This window comes from Pseudopipra pipra, chromosome 5 (genome assembly GCF_036250125.1).
Source record: "Pseudopipra pipra isolate bDixPip1 chromosome 5, bDixPip1.hap1, whole genome shotgun sequence".
NCBI lineage: Eukaryota > Metazoa > Chordata > Aves > Passeriformes > Pipridae > Pseudopipra > Pseudopipra pipra.
The window spans coordinates 10,412,921-10,435,902 of record NC_087553.1 but is presented as its reverse complement, the minus strand read 5'-3'; the positions used below and the strand labels follow the sequence as shown (position 1 = coordinate 10,435,902).

At 37.3% G+C, this 22,982-nt stretch overlaps 1 protein-coding gene across 3 annotated transcripts in view; it reads right to left on the bottom strand.

Annotated features, from left to right (window-relative positions):
* AEBP2 (AE binding protein 2) overlaps positions 1-22,982 on the bottom strand; it is a 46,441-nt gene that overhangs the window by 7,536 nt on the left and 15,923 nt on the right. For all 3 annotated transcript variants that reach the window (XM_064654409.1, XM_064654407.1, XM_064654408.1), the window contains exons 2-5: positions 19,669-19,876; positions 16,425-16,532; positions 8,043-8,229; positions 2,950-3,074 (exon numbers count right to left, since the gene is read on the bottom strand). In XM_064654409.1, coding sequence (XP_064510479.1) covers positions 2,950-3,074; positions 8,043-8,229; positions 16,425-16,532; positions 19,669-19,876 — 628 coding nt within the window. The remainder of the gene's footprint in view (positions 1-2,949; positions 3,075-8,042; positions 8,230-16,424; positions 16,533-19,668; positions 19,877-22,982) is intronic.

Sequence of the window (22,982 nt, the reverse complement as noted above, 5' to 3'; positions counted from 1 at the left end):
AATTCTATATAAAGTGTACATACTTACTTCTTGTCTGTCAGGTCACAGACAAGAAGTAAGAACTCCTTTCTCAGGATTTCTCACACCAGTTCACAGCAGCCCAGTACCTAAGGTACTCTCCAGAGAATTAAGTTTTTAAGTGTAGGAGCCCGAGGTTAGACTCCCACCTTTAGCCAGCATAAAACAGAAACACAGCTATGGTGCAAACAAATGCAAAACTGCAAAGATGTTTGCAAGAAAGAAATTTAAAAAATTATTTGCTATTTTGACACTCGTAATCGGAGATTTATGGTCAAGTCTGCAAAAGTTACAGCAGAAATGGGAGTAAAATCGTGTGCCTGTAACAAATATGTTCTGAAGACTTGAAATTGTTCTGCAAAGAACTTATGTTCATTTAAATTTTTCACTTCAAACCACAATTCAGCCAGGCAGTGTATGCTCACTGCAGCTTTATTCGAAAACGTTCTCCCTACATTCCACACATTGCATGCACTGTCCCCGAAACAAAATGGAAATTTAAAGGAAATGTGCATCAGAGTTGTCTCAAATTAGAAATGGAGTTCTGCTGACCTCTTCTGGAAAAAGAAAACAATTTCACCCTATAAATTGCTGTGCGTCTCACTCTATTCATTTACTGTTACAAAGTTTTAAGATTTCAAAACATGTTTCAATACGTCAGTTCACTGGACTGAAATAGGTAAAAAAGCTAAAACCAGAGAACAGTTCAGTATTCGAATATTTTACAGAATTAATTCAAGCCATGTCAAAGGTGGGGGAGGCACAACAGGGTAACATATAAGCTGCATTTTTTAATCAGTGTAATATCTGGTGTTTAGGTTATATAGAAATGCTTGACTTTTTCTATCTAAAAATTCAAAGAATTAAAGCACAAAAATTTGACTCCAATTTAAAAAAAAACAAGCAGAAAAAAAAATCATAATCAAGCCAAAGGAGAACTCTGGATGGCAAACACATTTCTTGAAAAAGGTTTTATTAACGACCGCGTTCTAAAGCTTTCTATATCTACAAAGAAAAGGATGGGTTAAAATAAGTCTATATCAATAAAAGGATGTGCCTTTTCATAGGACATGAAGGGTATCTACGGCAGCTGCTTAGAAATTCTTCATATTATATCTGTCCTGTAAATACTGCATTGTGTTGGCATTATTTTTACGATACATAAAAAAAAAACTTACATCATTCACATCCCTTTTCAGACAACAAGGCAATTTTATCTTCATGTTTTTCACCTTTCAAATTAATGCCCATGATAGTTACATATTTCTTCTTCATCTTAAGGTGGGCCACACAAACTTATTATGCTATTTAGCCAGGCACCACTCAAATTTAACGCCCTAGTGCCTTTAAGTGATGCAAAATGTGTTTGCATCTGAGCTATCATCAGCTCAGTGTAACAGTGCACATCCCCGGGACTGCTTCTAGCCTGCCTTTTCTTTTTAAAGCCAGTTTTAGGCTGTGTCTCATCAATAAAGCTGATGCCCAGCACAAGCCCACACAACTGCAGCAGCAAAAGAGGGCTGGGAGCTTGGAGCAGTTCCCCCACTGGTACAACCTCTCCCCACCTGAGGTCTGAGCCATTTCAGATCTAATCAACCTCCCACCATCTCGAGTGACGCACGCACGGATAAGCTAAAAGGATTTTCAGCACTTCCTTCAAGTTCAGCTGAGGCAATTTTAGAGCACGTTCCTCCCTCTAATTCCACCTCCTTATGAATTATTCCAAAAGACAGAGCTGAGCTTTCACAACTGAGTAGTCTGGCTGGATAACCTTTCAGATTAAAGCATGCTGTGAATTGGAAGAGAATCTGCCTTTCTCACAGCATTTTAAGATCCACGTTTGCCCAGAACACTAGAATGAGATTTAAATACAGTAACAGCTAAACCACCTGCAAATCTCCACTTGCAGCTGCTGCTCAGTTGCACATAAAGTTCAGGAGTAATCATTTGGAAAAAATTTCTAATACAGGCCACAGATATTTATAACAATCATCAGTCTCATAGAATAGTACGAAATAAGTTTCGTGCACACAAAATCATCTTTTATTTATGGAAAGAGACAGAGTTCCAGACTTTGAATCATGTTAAGATTAAACTGGAGCTGAGGACATGTCAGTCAGCATTCCTTCCTTGGACTGCAGTTCATCTTGTATTAGTCTGCCAATTCAAAAACTATCCCTTCTCATTTCGTCCCATCTCTTCTTTTCTTCAGCTGAGTCTCCACCTTTTACGTGCCCACATCTCTCAGTTTGGTTAACAAAACCTGAGCTTACACAGCTTTTTGAAATTCTGACCCCTATACTCCAACTCCCTACTTTTTCTCTGGAAAAAGGATGTCTTTCCTATCCAAATACAACTGAAATTCACAAAATAGGATATGGAAACAGGACTAAAGGCCAGTTCCCCACCTGGTACTTGCCTCCTTCTAGCAATTCACTGACATCCTGGTGTAAGTTTATTAAAAGAAAAAAAATGGGTACAAGAAGACATTTATTCAAGATTGTATCCTTTAAACTGGGGAAAAACAAGGAAATAAACACGAATTTCAGATCAGCATCTTTAAATATTAAATTACAGTCAAAATATTCCTTGTGATAAATTAGCACTCACAACTAAGGAAATGCCATCTGAACTGCTTTCCTATTTAGAAGATAGAACCACATTTTCCTGCAACACATACTTGCTGTTAGATATTTCCCCAAGAGTATCAGACAGCAAGCCTTTCACAGTTTGTGAGCTACAACTACCAACACTGCTTTTTAAAAGTTAATTTACTAACAGCAATGGACAAATTAACAATATGAAATACCCACTATTACTCATTTCTGATTAAATGCCTACAGCAATAAGAGGAAACCAGAAATCTTTCTGAAGGGTTAGATTTTTCAGACACATAGGTAAACAAATAGAATGCATAATATGTATACTTACAGTACTATGAAATACAACACTGTGGCCTTTTCCTAAACTTTCTATATGTGCTGAGAGATTAAAGCAGATGGCTCGATGTCTTATAGCATCCAGTGTTTGTGCATCAAAGAAGTCATGAGGTCTTGCTGGAAAAAAAGGAAAAGAGATCCTCAGTGTTCAACAAATTCAAAGCACACAAACCAGAATCAAGCATGTAAACAAGTCTGAAGTGTCATTAGCAAATCATTTATCATTATGGCAGCAGCACTACCTTGTCAGAGAGTTGCAAACATCAACTGAGAGGAAGAAATTACTCCAAGAGAAGCACAATTCAGGTTTGGTCAAAACACACTCCCTGTGGATCAAACAGCTGTTTTGAAAAATGTAACTGTACTCGGCTCCTTTCATTTTGGTTTCAATAATGCTGAATAATCAGGTGAAAAACTCCACACTACTACACATTTCTTTCCATGTACAAGGTGTCATTCCGTGTTCTTTGACAATCAGTAAACATTTTCTAGCCAAGAAGAACCAACTGCATCCCACACCACACTTCAATTTATATGAGTAAAGCACAATTAACATCCATACAATATTTTTACAACTAGTCTATAACCAGCAGAAACTAATAAGGACCTTTTCCTTTTAGAAAAGGACTTCTATAGTTAAGTTTGTCTCAAACACTGAAAAGAATTTTGATCTGGAGTGTAAAGAAGGTCTATCAACTCTACACTAAAAGTATTTTAACTAAAAAATAATTGCTACTGGGCATATATTTGCAAAGTGTTAAAAATAATTTGCAAAAAAAAATGAAAATATACCATACAATACAGTAGTAAAATTACATTAGTAGCATTCCCATTTTTAAGCCTTGAGACTAGTAGTTGCTAAATAACACACTGAAATTAAAACTACAAAGAGGAGTTGATATTACATTATCAAAAATGTATTACCCTGAAATCTGCACAGTGATTCAAAGTTCTGCTGCCTTAATTTAAAACAACTTCTATATTCATCTCTCCATTATTTCAAAATGAACTACAAATTCCACTTAAAGCTAGCATTTGCATTAGTCCCACTCGTGGGACTAATTGTTGTTAAGCATTCATCTGTACATTATGTTCTGTCCCTACTCCATCTCAGTTGGATACTGCCAATTAGGCAATCATCTCACTGCAATGTTTTCTCGCTCTAAGTGGTAATGTGGAACTGCAGCTCATGCTGCAGGTGGTCAGTGATGCAAGCATATAAATATTTTATAAATAAATATGAGGGAGGAAGGAAGGGAAGATGGAAAGAAGCTAAAAAAATAAAAAACAACCACATTTTTTCGTTTCATACAACAAATTTCTTCAGGATTTACCACTGGATAACATTCAACAGATGCAGAAGAAAGGGCACAATTTTTCCAAGGCACTTGAATAGTTTTATTTACCCCTTATATTGCTCCTTACTGAACATTAGTGCTGTATCTTCTCTATATATATCTTTAATCTGAAAATAATTTTGAGGGAACAGATTTAAGTATCTCCCTTCCTGCCAATCCTGCTTGACTGACTAAAGTCAAATAAATTAACATCATCATACCAGGAACCTCCTAAATGAAAATGCAAGCATTATGTAACTAAGGTAGTTTTACTGTAAATTCTATGAACAGTACCTTTCCTTATCTCTCTTACATTCCTCCAGAGAACTGGATTACTCTTTTTATTAACCATAGTGTCACCTTTGCTAATGGAAAAGCAAGTGACAGTCCTGTATTCTTCAAGGCAGCTTCAGAATAGCAACACTGTGACCTATTTTAGATACACACTTTCAATATATTTGGTTCTATACCTCCAAATATCACCAGACTACACAGATCAGGGAACAGGTACAAGGCTATCCAGGTGAGAAAGCAATCTACTGACTGTAATCCTGAATTATTCTAAAAAAAATCAAAATTTCTAAGACAAATCACATCTCTACAGCATCACTAATGTAACCAGCTATAAGGGTGTCTCCAGTAAAACATGCTTTTATCATAGAAGTGCTAATTTCCAAACTTATAAGAACATGTATTGTTTACAGACAGGACAAAAGAAATGCAAAAGAGTTTAAGAATGGCAAGATGCTAAAAAAAAAAAAAAGTAAATCAAGTAACAGTAAGAATTCTCTTTATGGAACATATTTTCATCACATATAGCCACAGTAAAGTCTCCTTTTTATTTATACATTGTCTCACAGAAGAGTGTTAACCTTCATATATAAACCAGAGGAAGCAAATGTATAAATCTGCTGTATTTAAACTATTAAGAAGTTAAACATGAGGATGCTTCAATAGCAGCATATACTGGCAACTGATGGCCAATAAATATTTAGATAGCTGCTTACACCTTGTAAAAATCCAGGGTCTAATCAGATCATGAGGAGGTAGAAAGAACAGGCTGACAGCATTTCTTCAGGACACAAATTGTTCTGTGGTGCAAAACTGCAATTTTCTCTCAATGATTATCTCCAATTGATTGTAAAAGACTGTGCACTATCAAAAGGCATCTTGTTTTACACTCCTGGCATTAACTTCTTGTAACCCAACCTGCAGAGAACCTGTACTTACGTTAAACACCTCTGCTTTTAGGCACTTAAAATTATCTAAATATAAATCCATGTTCTTAGCTTTATATACTTTAGACTGAAAATACTCAATGCTGTTATTGTGTTACTTTGACTTCTTAGATAAGGGTGTCTGCTTTCCCTTATTCTTCTTGTAGAGACAGAACACACAAACCTGCACACTTCATTCTTGAACTAAAACTAAGAAACAAAAGGACGAGTAAAACTTCATCAGCCCTTTGTCTCATTCACCTCATCAACAATAATCCACACGAAGTTTTAAAGAAAAGCTGCCAATACTTTGCATTTTCAGAAAATGCCATCAACTTTGGATACATTTCTGGGTCACATACCCTCTGGAGAAATACATTACAGCAGTCAGTTCCCAACTGAGTTAGAGATGATTTCTGCCTTAAGGCAAAAGTCTACAGCCAGCATTGCATTTGTCTCCAGAGGTAGGAAGACAAGAAATTGCTCAAGCAGCTGTCATTTTTCTTCCTGTGCAACACTTGATCGAGAAAGCAGATCATTCAAATACTACAGTCCAGTCTTTAACAATCCCTACTAATATTTACTACTTCCATTTTTTGCCATAGATTCATTCAAGAATTCTGCAGTAAGTTCTTATTACAACTACAGCATCTTAGCAGGTAATTTGAAGCTTTAATTACAAAGCTCCGATTTGAAACCTGTAAGTCGATAATGTTCATCAAGTACTAATAAAATGCCAACCTGAAAAACTACTTCTACATATACTGGGGGGGGGAAACAGAATTAAGATGCTTTAAATCAGCCACCTAACAAAATCAATACGGAGAAACAAGCCTAGATGCAACTTGAGAACCTCTGAAAGTGAAAATTTTGAAGTGACCAGACTTAGACGCATATTTGATTTGAGTAACACAGTCAACAAATCACAATATTCCTTTAGGAACCTGCAACTGTCCCAAGTAGATGTCTCTCTCATTACATCTAAGATGTAAAAAGTGAGCCCATAACCCTTCACTGACCAGCCTTCCCTTCCTGAACCTTCTCATTTACACAGATTGTTAGAGTGAAAGGGAAAGCCTTTTAAAAACAGATTCTGAAAAGAACAGAAACAGTTTGCTAATTTCTTTGGATGTTAAATCAAAATTAGAGGAATTCTTGAAGTCTGTGCTTCTGAGATGTGTTTCACAATCCAATCTGCTCATATATATTTTAAGAATACCCAAGCATTCCCCCTTCAAAAAAAAAAAAGAAATTCAAAAGAGAAGTTTAATAGTGACTCAGGAAATAAACTTTTCAGAACTCTAGGTGACACTAACTTTCCAGGACAAGCTTCTCTGCATTCAAGGCAGAAACATGACCACTGCTTCCTAAGTTTCACTTCCTTAAGACACAGGTGAGGTATTAAGATAAGAATAAATCCCAATCGTGATAAAGAGTATCACTTAAGACCACTAATATGTGCATCCATTGTTGCAGTACCACTTGAATAACTGGTAACTGTGTTTCTTCCCAGGAAGAGAAAGATGAATACAGTTAAGTGTTCTGCCACAGAAAAGTTCTGGCAAAGTAACACTGTGGACGGTATGAGACTTAACAGGTGCATAAAAAAGGCATCTTGTGCTGCTCTCCAATACTGTAAGATGGACTTTGCACCACAAGTAAAAAGCTTTTTCTTCAGCTGTTGACATACCAACAGAAAAAAAAATCTAAATGTTTTTCACATCTCTAAGATGCAGGTGTCATAGTAACAGTTCAAAATCAGTTTGGTACTGGAGAGTTGCACCCAAAGCAATTATAAAACAAAGTGAAATATTTTAACAATTGCCTAGTCTTTCCTAACCATTCTTATACATTAGAACCTCTATATAAATGTGACATTGTTATAGTCTAATACTAGGACAACTCAGGAATCAAACATCTAGATCTAAATGGACTAGAAAAGGTACTGGCTAAGTGATTACTACTTGCTATAGGTAACAGTTCTCACTTTAAATGACAAATTACACCTCTCAGCACATTGGTTCATATAAAATTAATGAATATCAACTGTGTGGAGACAGATTAAAAAAACGTAGCAAGTCAATTCTGCCCAAAATTAGATCTTGGTTATGCTCATAAAACTGTCATTAACATAATTAAATGTTGTGCTCAAAGAAGAGCTTATATAACATGCATTTATCTCTAATTTATATGAATCTGCAATCTCTGTCTGCAATACTGAACTTCAGATCTCATCAACACTAAACAGAACATTTTCCAACAGTAATAGTCAGTAAACAGAGAGTGACTCTGAAATGAAAAGGCTTTTTCAACTGTGAACTCCAACTGTTTCTCACAGGAAACTCTGATCTTTTCTCCTGAACGTGAAGATATTTACCCTGAAAAGGAACACAAACAGAATCTGGAACTGTTTTCTTCTCACCACAAGGAATGCCAATCCTACCAGATCCACATATGCAGAGAAAACACCACACTGGAGAGGAACTTCCAATCCCAGACGACACTTTCAAGAACTTCTGCAAAATACTTACGTAGTGATCGTCGTCTCTTGTTCTTTAATTTCCTTCTTTTATTCATTCCAGCTTTAGATGGAGATTCCTCTTTGGCCTTTGGCTGGCTGGCAACTTTTGAAGAGTTCTGCTGGCTGAAGTGTGTGGGCACATGACGGGCAAGTCCTCCCTGAGATGCAAAGCTGGCATTGCACCCACCAACTACACACTAGGGAGAAAAAAAAACCAGAAAACTGCGTCAGGTGCTTGTGCACAGGAGTTTGACAGATCTCTGTTTGACTTTTCTGGCTCAACTTCAACATATTAAAGGGAAGATAAATTCTTACTGACCATGCAATTCTTAAAAACAAAAAATAAACATATTCTGAAGCAAATTTGTTTGAAGTTTTTAACTCCCAGTAATTATTCCATGGCATAATATTTTTCCATGCTATGTCATATTCTGAAATATTGTATAGCATAAAACCAATCTCAAACAATGCACTGGCAAACTCTTTGTACAGAAAATAAATGCTTCTGAAGACCTTTGCTTTTCATAAGCCAGTATTCCCTTATCTTTCAAAATACTGCACTGTTATTCTGTTTCTCAACACCTCTCCAATTTTCTGCATTTGAACATCCTCCTTTCTTGTGACAAGGCAGAAGTAAAAAAAACCATCCCTACCCACATTAAAGTGGAAACAGCTCAATGCTCTTTGTAAATGCTACACAAAGTCAATGAACAGCTGGCTTACACGTCTGTCTAAAACTTAAACTTCAGAGATTTAAAGCAGTACTAACAATTATTTATAAATTTATTTGGGGATTCTACTATTACTTCAGAAGCATTTAAGAAATTCTTATTTAAAGAGAATGTCCTCTCTTTCTCAAACAGAAAAATAAGGAAAGATCCACCAATAATTAAGCAAAACCACAGAAACTGGAAGATAGCTGCAACTAAGCTAGTACTGGCTACAGTTATTAATGGTATTTTTGTAAGGATTTAGTTTATATTTACAATTATTTCATTTGCAAAATAAGTATTCAAATACCGTTGGAGAGGGAGGGACAAACCTTTTTTTCTTGTGCTCTGAGCTTACAGGGGTAATAGCAAAGTGATTTTAAGATACACATTCCATCACTGGCTGCCATTAATTGTGTATCCATATGACTGATCTTCCTTCTGATCCAAACAACAGCAGTGGGGCAAATGACTTGATCAGCCACTAGCAAAAAACCTATCACCACTCCAAACCATTGGAAAGTTCTCCCCCTTCCACATCTGTTCTGCTCCTCCCCTCCCTTCCCTTCTTTCGCAGCTCTTTCACCTGTGTCTCCCTTCTCTAGCACTTCCCTGCACAGCAAACTGATGAGGCAGCTCCAACAGGAATTTGGGAATAAGTTATGCTGCAAATATGAACATACATAGTGCTAAGTCATCTCTGAAGACTAAGGACAAATCTGCAAGATTACAGTAACCTGCCCCAGTCCTGCACATTTGATTGAGAGACAAGTAAACGGCTGTAAAACTCCACATGTCCCATTTTTTGTCCCTAAAACCCCACTGTGTTGGTTTCCAACAAAATTCTGGCTGCAGAATTTAAAAGCCTATTTCTGTCTCAACCTAGAAAATGGTTCTCCATGATAATCATAAAACACAGTATCCATGAAAAGAAAGAACTGTGCTGTCCCCAGAAAGTTAATACTTGCCAGAGGACTAAAAATATGAACATAGATTGCAAGACAGTAAAGGACTTTTTTATTTTAAAGGGAAAAATACTTAGAGGGAAAGTTTTCTATACCTTTTTACCTTGCCCTATAATTTCCCATGATCAAACAACACTAATATTGTCTACTTATATTGCAGTGACTTACAATGTAAGAAATCCCAGCACATCCGTGAAATTCAGAACACTCTGGAGCCTGATCTCATTTACACTACAGTAACCTCACAATTTTCATCACTTCAAAATTAATGTTGAAGATTTAAATTTACACTTATAGAATCATAGAATGTTTGGGTTGGAAGGGACCCAACCCCTCTACTGTGGGTAAGGACATTATCTACTAGATTTGGTTGCTACACTCCATCCAACCTGGCCTTGAACCTGAACCACTCAGTTGTATTAAAGGTGACTGAACTCACAATCAACAGATACCTGTAAAATGCATGTGTGCATTAGTTCAAGAAATCTTTTGTTGTCTAGTTTTTATGTGCCTGAAATAGCTGTTCTGCCCATAAAAGCAGCTTCATGAAACTAAACTCAGCCACTACATCTAAATTTAGGATTAACTTTCACTGATGTGCTCCTGCCTTCAGATTCCAGCTCTTTCTGATCATACAAACATTTTCAGAAAAAAAGAAAACTTGGGTCAAAAAAACCCCATACCCTGAAGTTCAGTCACACTGAGATATTAAAATATCAGCTTTACCAATGCCTGCTAGAGGTCAAAAATAACCTAAAGTCTTGGTACAGTGCATGCATTACTATACTCCATATTTATTGAAGTACAGTATCAAAAGGTAGTACGTTCTGGAAAAAAGCACAAACTTTGTGTCAGGCCCATTTCCAAAACTTTTTAAAACACAACTGAACTTCTTGTCAGATGGGAAACATTGTTTTATGACAAACTGCAGTTTGAGTCATGATATCATAACTTGCCTTTTTTCTAGTCATGTACAAAGAAAATAATCACAGATACTCTACATGGGTTATCTACAGAAGCTACCACTTACTTTTCTTGCTCTACCCAAATTTGACTTCCAAAATACCCAAACCAACATCCTTAAATCCTCAATATCTGCAACTTGCAACTAGAAATTATCTTTTTCCAGACAGCCTATTAATAGTCTACAACTACAAGACAAATATTTGCAGAAATGATTACATACAGATACTGCGTACTTTGAGACTACCTGACCATGTCATCAAATAATCAACAGCTGACAGATCAAAGATGACACAGAATGCCTTTGCAGTAGACAGGAAATAGTAGAAGAGGAGGAAAAAAAAAAATCTTACCTGCTTTTTTCTTTTTTTTCTCTAAAATAATATATCCAGCAATCCGTTACTAATGGGTAAAGTCTCTTCTCTCCAAAGATAAAGGAGCAGTTCAGGCTGTCACTTCAGGATCTCTGGACGGTAAGTCACACCAAATCAGCTTCCCACCAGATAATTATACAGCTCTAGAGGGCTTCTAATAAATCAAACTCAACTATTATGCACAACTTTAAACCAAATCTTTTCATTTTTCCCCCAAAACCTAAATTTCAAAATTTCACAGTCGATTTGAAATAGGACAGATTGGGTCCGGATTGGTGGATATGTTACTTCAAGAGAAAATAAGTAAACACATAAGAAGTTTAATTTCTCCAGTGTACCCATACCCACCATTATTAATGGGCAGTAATGACCAGTGACTTTAACAAACAGGATGTAAAAAAGTCTAGCAATACAGGATTTTGTTCTAAATTCAAAATAACCAAATCTCCTACTTGGACCATTCAATGTGTAATTTTTCTAATAAATCTAACAGCAATAGTTTAGACATCTGGATAAACTTTCTTATTGTCTCAACATCTGAGTGTTCAGGCAACATGCCTTTACATTTTATATCTGCATCTGCAATGCTCTAATGGATGGAAGATATTCTGCCAAGAGAGTAACAGACATGAATTTCCAATGAGGACTGAAGATGCTCGGCTGTGTTTTCTACATTTCAGCAACTGTTGCTCTCTTAAGTCATATCAAACACAGTCACCCCTTAATGAATTCCAGAAGTTACAGGTGGAAGAATGAGCACCAAACTTCATTTTTATTATTACTTTCTTCCCCCCTTTTAAGCAAAGGATGAAAGCCTCCAATGAACCTGTGCTCTGCCATTCAATGTCACTGAAAGCAATTACCCCACGTGAGCAAACCTTGCGTGACTGCTCTTAAACATGAGGAGCATATCCACTGGAATCCATATGTGAAAGCAGCTGGCAGCTTACCCACATGCAGCCTTACAGAATCACAAACACATTCAGGTTGGGAAAGACCCTTAAGGTCATCAAGTCCAACCATAATGCTAACCAATATGGAATTATTTTGCATAAAATCTCCACTGTTTTGTGCTCATCTCCCATTTGTCCTTTCACTGTGCCTAACACTTTGTATTTGGTCACCTAGGCTATGTTTTAAGGGTTTATTTGATGTGTCTTAAAGTAACTTTCAATGCTGAGTAATACTTCCATAAAGTATTTTTCCCCCTGAGTCCCAAAAACCATGCTGGAAAATGCAGGTTGTCACAACTCCTTAACTATTCAAATACTTATTATTTGTAACAGTCAAATTTAGGACAAGTAAGAGAAAATTTCTTCATTCACTGTTTCTCTATTTGCCAGTCACTGGCATCAGTTTTCCAACTCAGATTATTCCTGTAAATCCACCTGTCTACATGGTCTGAAAGCCTGAAAGTCAAATTGCTGAACCCTCAACAGGACCACATTGCTGATGATACTCCACAACATTCCACCAGCTTCTAAAAAGCTGCAAAATATTATGTAATAAGAAGTCTAAAAAAGAATAATGTTGAGGTTTTTCTCTCTTAACTCTGCTTGTAAATCATAAACAAAAATGAACATACTGGAGGACTCTGGAGGGAATACTCACATTAAATTAATGTCTATAATGACAAAAAAAATATTAAAAAAAAAAGAAAAAAAAAGAAAAAAGCTGGCTAAAATCACACTGTAATAAGCAAAGAGAAAATTTCTTGCAGTACAAGACCAATGAAGTTCAGGTATTTAGAGGAGCAGCATAACTTCAAAAATACTTAACAGTGGCCCAAAGAAGGCTGGTAAGTTCTCAATCAGAAACACATTCTGTGAGACGAGTTTGCTTGTTTGTTGCTCTTGTCAAGAAAAACAAATCTAGGAAGTGGTTCTTAACAAAATTAGGATTAAAAAGCACATGCTTTGCAGAAATCACATTTGACTACATCCTGAGAGCTAACTGCAATGTTAAGTCTCATTTAATGGACACTTTTTCTTTGGTGGAAGGACTGATGTGTGCCCTACAAAAAGAACTTTTTCAGTAACAAAACTTAGTGATGATGGTCTTAAAAAAATAGGCAAAAAGCCCATCCATTTGTTCTACGTGAAACCCAAGACCATCAGCATTAAAAACTTAGAAAAAAATTGGAGGGAACAAACAGAAAAGCAATATGGCAACTAAAGGGGACATGAGGTCCTAAATTCTGCCTAAAGATCCAGGGTACCATTATTTTCTTTTCCCTTTAGTTCAGCAGGTGACTCAGAGATGAGCTGGACATACACTACTAGGATATTGCCCCACATAAAAATGGAGCTAGAATAACAAAGGTCTCAAATTTTACCTTTTCTGTGACACAGGTGCTGCAAAACTGATGCTGAGGGGGATACACTAAACCACAGAAACAGAAAAAACCAGGATAAATTTATGAAAATATGAAACCTTTTGCCTTTGCAATTTAGAAGTGGGTTTATTTCTGTGACAAGTGAACTCCACAGTCCCCAGGTTTATAGGAATGCGTGGCAAGGGCATGTAAAGCCACAAGGGCATTTTAAGATGAAAGTGTTGCAGCTTGTTTACAGCTGAATGGAGTCAAAGGACAACACCATGTGGATCACAAAATCAGATAATTAAACTCAAAGTGTGCAACTACACAAAATGAGTCCACTTGCAAGCAAAGGAGTGACAGGACAGGGATATATCCTTCAGCAGATTAGTTCTACTGCCAAGGAGAGTGTTATGTCTCAGATAGTCCCCAATTGCTTTTCATCTTAAGAAAAGACTTTTGTCTCTTATTTTCATTAGAAATATAAGAATATATCAACCTGTCATATATTTATTATTCTCTTCTGGTCATTACATGACTATAGTGTACTTTTACCTTTACAAAATTAAATTTTCCATGCTTTTAGTTGTTACTTTCCTAGCTAATATTCTTTGCTTTTCTTTAAAACATCCTGAACATCAGGTCTTCAGATAACAGCATCAAACTGTACTATCACCATCACTGCCTTTTACAGCTTTCCTCAAAAATCCCAACATTCAGTTCTTTATTTTTTTAAACCAAACACTGAACAACTAGGTATTTTCTCCAAGTTTTCTAAAATGACACAGTACTTCCTTTTTATGCCAGGACTCAAGTATATTCTAATGAGGCAACTGAAGTTTCATTTGCAATTTAGGTTTTGGGAGATATTTTGTCTGCAATAATCATCAAGAACAAGAGGTCCTTAAACCAACTATTACTTGAAAAAATTTGGCTTCCCCTAAAAAGGTGAGTAATTAAGATTTGTGAGAACAGCTAAATGCAAACGGAAACATTTGCTCCATTTTTGATTGACTGCCACAAAACAATTAGTAAAGGCTGTTCTTGGACTGATCAAGATTAATATCCAACACTTTGAGTGTTTTTTTGTATCAGAGAATAGATTTCAAAAGATAGTAAAAGAAAGAAGCAAGTGAGGAAAGGGGGCTTGTTAATTAATAGGTTGCCATCACAGACACTTACGTACTTGGCTACCTCATGTGAGCCCTGAAGCCTGTACTCAGCATAAGTGACAGGGGAACAAAAGATGTTACAAAATTCTACTGAGACCACAATTATCCTCCATTCAAAGCTCCCAGGAACAGATTGAGAAATACAGGGATAAAAAGAGGGACTCAAGACAACAGTAGGAAAAAAACTGCTGAAGTGACACACACTGAGCCACGATGATTAACTGCTGCAATCCTGTTCTGCTCTCTCCCTTACTATGACCAGAAAGCACAGAAAATCAGCTGGTGAAACAACAGATATTATTAGAAGTAATTACTGCAAATTTTAGGGCTCTAGCTGCAACCAGTCTGCCCAAAAACTAGGATACCAACTTTGCCAGGTAACCTTGACAGAAAAAGTATTCCTGGTGTTTCTGAGCTACGCCCACTTCTTCAACCCAACATCTTTAAAATTGAGTTTCTTTGATCTAGACCAAATAACAATACAAATTAACCTATCAAAAGACTTTCATTCAAGACCAAAGCTTGCCATTACACTTTTAGGTATCTAAAATATTTAATCCCAAAAATGAGAAAACCTGAGGTTTCCCCTGGTAGCTGGCGGTTGCTTTTTCTTTTTTTTTATTCCAAGATTAGCACTTAAGATTAGTTCCTGTAACAGCCATATCCAAACTTTCAGGGGTCTAAGAGCCTTGTGCTATGCTTCCAAGAGCATGCTAATCTCACTCTTTGAACGAAGGGTATAACCACCTCAAAACCAATTTTCCTATTGTTATTCACTCTCCGGGTCAGAAATTTTCAGACTCAGCTACGTAGTTCAGCATGGAAAAAAAGTCTGACCTTTGTGAAAAAAAAACCACCTTTTTCATGTGCAATGAAATGCACTATTTTCACTTTCTAGGTTTTGAGTTTAGTTTTGTTTTCTGTCATAACTACCGTTAAAGGCTACATAGAACAAGTAACTTCTGGAAGACACCACTGTAACAGAAAAGTATTTTTAGTAATAAAGCTGCCTTAAAATAGAATTTTAAAAAAAGCAGAAGATATTACCTGAGAGAAAAGAGAGGAAAGGAAGTGGAGAAACAACGACTAAAAGTTCATGGACTGGGGGTGGGGGAGAAGAAGGCAAAAAAATGCTATCTAAACTTAAAAAAAACAAACCTAGCTAATTTTCATATCCTACATGGAAGGAGAACTTCAGTCTGAAGTAGTGTGGGTGGGACTTACCATCAAGTGATCCAGGATTGACAGCTATGAACTGCCCCAACTGTATCCATAAGAGGATGAAGCAACTCATTAATAACGGATTGGTGGATATGGGAATGAGAAACACTACTATACCTAGAATTGCAGGTACAGGTTAGGGGGAGAAAGAAAGAGAAAGTTAGAAAATACTAGGCAGGAAATACAGTCAGCTCAATGGCCCTGCATTCCTGACTTCCTTATTATTTTCAGAGAAGTTCACCATAAATAATCACTGACAGCGTTTCAAACGAATTTAACAAAACCAGCTCTTACTCAAACACAGAATGGGCACCATCAGCCATGATCCAAAGTTTAATGGGGAAGTATGATACAAAACATCTCAGAGTGTAAGCAGCTCAACTGAAAAATGCACAAACCCCCTGAACTTAAGCACTATTCAGTTTTACACTCCCCTGCCATTTACAGATTAAAAGAAACAGGGATAGAGAAGCAATAACAGCATCTTCACCTGTTTCCAGGAAAGAAGGAGACCTTTGGGTACTACTATTGCAAAGATGAAGGTTCAGCTCATTGGATGCTTTTTAAGAAATCCTCCTGTGATGGTATTTTTCAATGACATACTGCATCAGGAAAATTAAATGGAATTTCTCTTAAAACAAGAGATGTCGTATCTCACAGTGAACCTTACCTTGAAAGGTTTGTCCCCACTGTGTGTCAGCATATGCCTCTGCAACCAGCTTTGACTTGTTGAAGGTGTATTATATACTTTGCAACCTTTCCACAAGCAAACAAACACCTAATAGAGTAAAAACGTGGTAAGTTTAGGAAAGTCAAAGAAAATAGTAAATAAAAAGACAGATTAGCAAAAAAGCCTGTTTTCACCATATTTCACAATACATCAAAGGATTTTAAGAAATAACCATTTCTTTTCAACATACTTCTCATATCTCACCAGAGAAAAATAATTACAACCACAAGTATTCCATAAAAACAGGTCACTGGAATAAAATATCAAAACACAGATGCTCCTGCAAATAAACACAACTGAAGCCACAGGATCTGCTGCAAAGAGTTTGTGTTTGCATTCAGTCTCTGTACCCACCAGATACTGAGTCAAAACATTTTTAAATGAGAAGTCTACATTTTTTTGGTAGTAGATACAGAAATAAAATTATTTACTCTTATAAACAACTAATAATTTCATTCTTTCAGCATGAAAACGTAAAAACTCTTAATTGCAATACAGTTCTTTATATACCAGAGTTGAGTTTTGTATTATGGAATAACAGATACCTCTAGTTAGGACCTTATATTCAATTCCTGATGAACAAAGTTACCATTTTTCATAGGATTCAAAATGTATGGGTGTTTTGTGATTCCAATGTACAGAGCAGTCACATGCACAATAGTGCATTAACAGGAGCAGAACTTACTCATGCTGCTTTTCTCTCTCCTCTCATTGTGTTTATCTATAACTGAGGGAATAAAAACGCTCAGTGAACTTGCCTTTCATTAGAATTTCCTCAACAGGTCTGTGTGTGAAGGGAGGTAAAGCCCTAATTTGTCACAGCAAAATACAGTCCCCAGAAACAGCACTGTCCACAATACACGTTTTCAGAACTGCAGGAAACTAATTGGATTTGAGTTTCTTGTTCTCGTTCGGAGAATAAAAACCTTCAATCTTCAAAAGATTGTATTTTCAAAACAAAAGAGCAGCCACAGGAGTGCTACGTACTTGCTGTATAATAGATAGATGGCCCAGCTTTACTAATACAAAGCTGGAAAACCCTGAATGTCTGTCTGATTGAGCCAGACCTACTGACACAAGGCCCAGCCCCCTAAAGCTTTGATGGCTGCCACTCTTCAGTTCTGAGATTCCCCCAAAGCAACAGAATTGGAATTTCCAAGATCCCTGCCTCTGCAACAGCTCCAGAACTGTCCTAATAATTCCATCAGCAACTGCAGGGCACTTGGTAAAGGTGTGAAGTTTACAGACTGTGGAAATGCAATCCCTCCAAAATACAAGAACTTGGTTTTACAACCACCCACCAGAAGTTCAGACAAGGCTTATTGGAAACTCCTGTCAAAAGGCTGAATCCAGCCTTTTTTTTTTTTTTTTGGGAAAAAAAAAAATCTTTTGGAAGTAAAACTATTCTGTCAAAAAGTTTTCATGGATGAACCTAATTTGGACTGGAGCCATTACCTCAGTATTAGCTAGAAAATATACATTTTACCATTCAAGGATGTTTATCACACTCTTTCTGTTCTCAAATTCCTAATCCCCCCCTTTCCTTTAAATTTAGAGTCACTGCAGTTAAGTAATACCTGAAATCCAATCGAAGCCACGAGAATACAATCTCTAACACACTTTAACACCTCACCGGCAGGTGGCAGACAAATCCCTGAAAAGAAACCACCAGGATCCATCCCTCTTCCACAGCACCCAGTTGGAACTTTTCAAAAAATAAACCATCTCCAGTAGGAGGATTAAAAAGTGTGAACTGAATGCAACAGTTATTAGACACTTCCTGTTTCCAACAGCCTCCTCTTTCAAAAAGACAAATACTGGCTAACCTTTTCTGTACAAAATTACCCACAAATCTTGTTATGTGGAATGTGACCAGAAACACAACACACCCAAAAAAATCCCTCAAAAAAATCAAACCAAAACCTGCAAAATCTTCTAGGCCCTTTTCAAGAAATGTAAAGGGGTCATGGATGGGAAAACAAAGGTTCCCAGAGATGCAGTTACATGAAAGCCCACAGGATACCAATATATCTCATCCATTTAATGGTTTCATCCAAAATTCACGTAAGACTTCTATAAACCTACAAACAGAACTCAGACATCATCTCATGAGTGGCTAAAAAGCCAATTCTGCTTAGAGCTTGGACTGAAAAAAGCCATCAAATATGAAGCTGAAAAGTTCAAACGTATCAAAAATCATTAGCTAAATACAACCAGATCCTGGTTGTCAGTGACACTTTTACATGCAAATTATTTAAAGTAATGCAAATTAGCATTTTATTTAAGTTTCTTATTCACTCAAAGTGGTGTAACAGCCTAACATTTTCCTTCTGGAGAAGTGACAGGACAAAAAGCCAAAAGACAATGACTATTCTAGTTTAAGAACTAATATTGTCTCCCTCAAAAATTGAAGAGCTGCCACATACGGCACTTAAAGCAGGCAGATTGTTTGTGTTTGATGTAAAGGTAGTTTACATGATATATTCCAGGCATCAAAGGTAATTTGGGAGGCTGGGGAGGGGCAGGTAGTTAAGCACACAGTTGAAATTAAATTACTCTACTGGAAGATGTTTTGAAACATTAAAATTGAGACCAATTATCATTTGACCAGGGATTAGAGTGAAACTTAGATGTTTATATATGCACCTCAATTTAAAAAAAAAAACAACTAGATGTAATTATACTGAAGGTAAACTTGCCATCAGTATTAGACACAGGGCTGTTTTGGTAAGGCTTTGCACTCTTGAGTCAGTCTTATGTCTTCCCTATTATACATTCTGGATGTGTTTTACCTCTAGTGAGACTCCATTTGTAACAGTAATTAAGATGTGACTTCACCTGAGTTCACAGGCAGCAACACGTACACTAATAGTTTTAAAAAAGTATAAAAGCACTTAAAGACACACCAGCAGCCTCAGGATTCTGAGAAGTTAAAACACTATCAAAAACCTGATAGTCTCAAATAATTTATTCAAAAGAACTTACTATATCCTTAAAGTTAGGCATTCAGCTAAAAACATGAATAACAAATCAAGGAGAACAGCTGAATGCCAAATACAAGACTGAACAAGGCCCAGCCTTAGCTGCCACTAGTCAGAAAGTGGTACATTGAAACACAACATTTGCTACCGTCATTCAAGAGCAAAACATTGGGAAATAAGAAGGAGGGAAAAGAAACACCAACCCCTCCTCGCTGCCCATCCACGTGTATGGAGCGAATGTGATCGGCCAGGTCCGGGCTGGAGCTGAAGCAGGCGTGGCAGTGATCCCAACAGCAGTTATAGGCAATGCTTTTGGCAGAGGAGGCAGGAACTCCTTGGCCGTTCATCATCACCGGGGTGGAACGCCCGCTGGAAATTGTGCTGTCCACGTCCATGATAGTGCTGCTTATACTGCAGGACAAAACAAGAGCAAAACAGAAGGCAGGTTGGTACTTGTTGCACGTTAACAGAACAAATAAAAACTGTAGCTCTTTTGTTTCGGATATATTTAGACAGGTTGAAAAAAAAAACTTAAACAAACTTACTATTTATGTACAGTTAGGAAACAGCTACTATCATTTGACAGTGTAACTTCTGTAAACTGGGAACAAAAGGGAGGAGAGGCTGAGGGAGCTGGGGTTGTTTAGCCTGGAGAAGAGGAGGCTCAGAGGTGACCTCATCACCGTCTATAACTACCTGAAGGGAAGTTCTAGCCAGGTGGGGGTTGGTCTCTTCTCTCAGGCACTCAGCAACAGGACAAGGGGACACGGGCTTAAGCTCCGCCAGGGGAAATTTAAGTTGGATATCAGGAGAAAATTCTTTACAGAGAGAGAGTAATCAGGCATTGGAATGGGCTGCCCAGAGAGGTGGTGGATTCACCATCCCTGGAGATTTTTAAACACAGACTGGACGTGGCACTGAGTGCCATGATCTAGTAAATGGACTGGATTTGGACCAAGGGTTGGACTCGATGATCTCGGAGGTCTTTTCCAACCCAATCGATTCTATGATTCTATGATTCTATGAATGGAAACTTCTCCCCTTCACTGACTCGTCAGAAAATTAGCTCTTAGCTGATTAACAAAGTAATTTTTAAGCTACATTCGTTATATTTATTTCCCAGGAGAGAAGAAAAGGAAAAAGACCAGCATCCCCCACCAGCACTAGATGCTTAAAAAGAATACAAAACTCAAGTTTTACAGGTTTAAGGTACTCCCACATTGTCCCGGCATAGTGTCTTTTACATGCATTGCCTAAACTAATGCTTTTTGTTTCGAGGTTTTTTAAACTTTCCAGAGAAGTCAGAGGCAGCAGAGGGAATCCGTGGCCAGCAGGGGTCATTTTCATCAGCCCTCCAGCTCTCTACCTCGGCAGATACAGAGAAAACATCAAATGATCAGAAAAAGGTTGCAGAGAGTGTGCTCTTTCCACATATATAAGAAAAAAAAGCATGGAGACAAAATGTTCTTCCTCATTAAATAGCTACTGATACACCTTTTTTTTTATCTTGGTAACCTGCTCACTGCCTTTTAGGACCTTTATGTTTTGTCTTCCACAAAGCCACAGCATTACAGAGCAGCTCATCTTTGGCAGGACCTCAAAAGACCAGGTGGTCAAATCTCCTTAAACAGCAGCAAGTGAGATCAGATTGCTTGTGCTCTTGTCCAGTGGAGTTGTTAATGGGTGCTTTCAAAGGCTGGAATTTCTGCTCCCTTTCTGAACAATGTTCTCGATGTCTGACTAACCTTGCTGTGCGGGAGGGAGAAAATTTCCCAGCATCTCATCAGAATTTCCAGTGTTGTAACTTCTGTCTGTGGCCTCTCATCCTTGGCAGCTGCAGGGTTGAGATGACTCTGCCTCCTCCACTGTTAAACCTCCCTACCAGACCACTGAACACAGCAACAACCCTGCCCTCCTTTATCCTAAAACTAAAGAAACCCACTGTCTCAGCCTCTCCATGTATTGCATTTGCTTCAGCATCCAAACCACCTTGGAGACTCTCCAGTATGTGAGTAACTGGGATGAGTCCCAGTAATCCACAGTCTTAATGGTACCAAGTAGAGTTGAGAATCACTTCTCCTGACCATATACATACACTTTTGCTAATACAGCCCATTATGCAGCAGTAATTTTTGCATAAATATCCTTAAATACTCTTCTGAGCAAAGTGCAAGGAAAAAAAATCTAATTACGTTACTTTTAAAAAAAAAAGAAAATAGTCATTTCCTATTCAGATCTACATAATATTTATGATTTTCTATCATTTATCACATCCCTTTTCTTCCCTAACTCTTGTAGATAATTTCTATGTTAAATCATTCTGTTTTTAAGGTGTAGGTGCCGTTCCATATTTTTGACCATCACTGTTTACATATCCAGTATTGTTTTATTACACATTCAGATATGGATGAAAGAAAAACTACACCTTTATTAAAAATCAGAAGATATAATTGGCACGTTTGTTCTTTTGCTCTAGGAGTCTCTACTAGTGACTTCTCAAATTATCTGTATCTTTTTTAATCACTACTGTGCTAGCAGCTTTTTTCTGTGATATATTTTGAAATTATCACAGATATTTGGCTTTTTTAGATTTCCCCTTCTCACCCACCATGTGGATTCCACTGCATTTTTCAATTAAAAAAAAAAATCTTGCTTTAGTGAAAACACCAGATTCTCTTTAGCAATGGTTCCCAGTTAAGCTTTAGTTTTAACTACCCTGAGTATTTTGGTTTCATAAGCAAACTCTTATCAGAGGCACCAGCAAGGTACCATTTATGAAAATGCCAAATACCACATCCCTAACACAGACCCCTTAAAAATCTTCTTCCAACCCATTAGTCTCCACCTATTATTAAAACTCACCAGTTATTCTTAGGCCTTTGTTTTCCAAGTTAAAAAGAAAGCTTTAGAGACCTTTTCAACAGGCTTTTTGCTTTAACAAAGGTATATCAAACACATACTTCCTAAATGTTACATGAACACCACCTGCCTTTTTCTGCCCCCCACCTTCCCAATTTCAAAAAACACCTAACTATTTAGAAGGCACAGCTTCTACCCATGAAAGTCATGGGCTACTTGCTGTACACATGTACCCATTATTCTTATTTTCTTCCTTTTTCTACACCCTGAACACACACAGCTTTCCATGATTCCTCCCCCCAGGTAGGTGACTCCCCACCCAGTAGTCTTGATTCCTTTTGTGACATACAATCTTCCAATCTGTGATTAGCAAGTAAAGAAATGGCAGCCAACCAGAGATACAGTTTTGGGTGTTTTTTATATTACTGCCTTTCCCAAATACCTTACTTTATATTCAATGGAAGCTTAAAAAAAAATTCAACTAGCCCTGAGCTGAACCTACCAGCCTCAAGAGCATTAACAGCCACTAACTACAGCTACTGGCAACAGCATTTTAGGAACCCTGCAGGAAATTGTCAGAAGCTTTAAAAACAAAAAGTGTTGCAAGCAATCCCAATTTTTCCACCATGCCAGGCTCACAATAACTATGGGACTGACA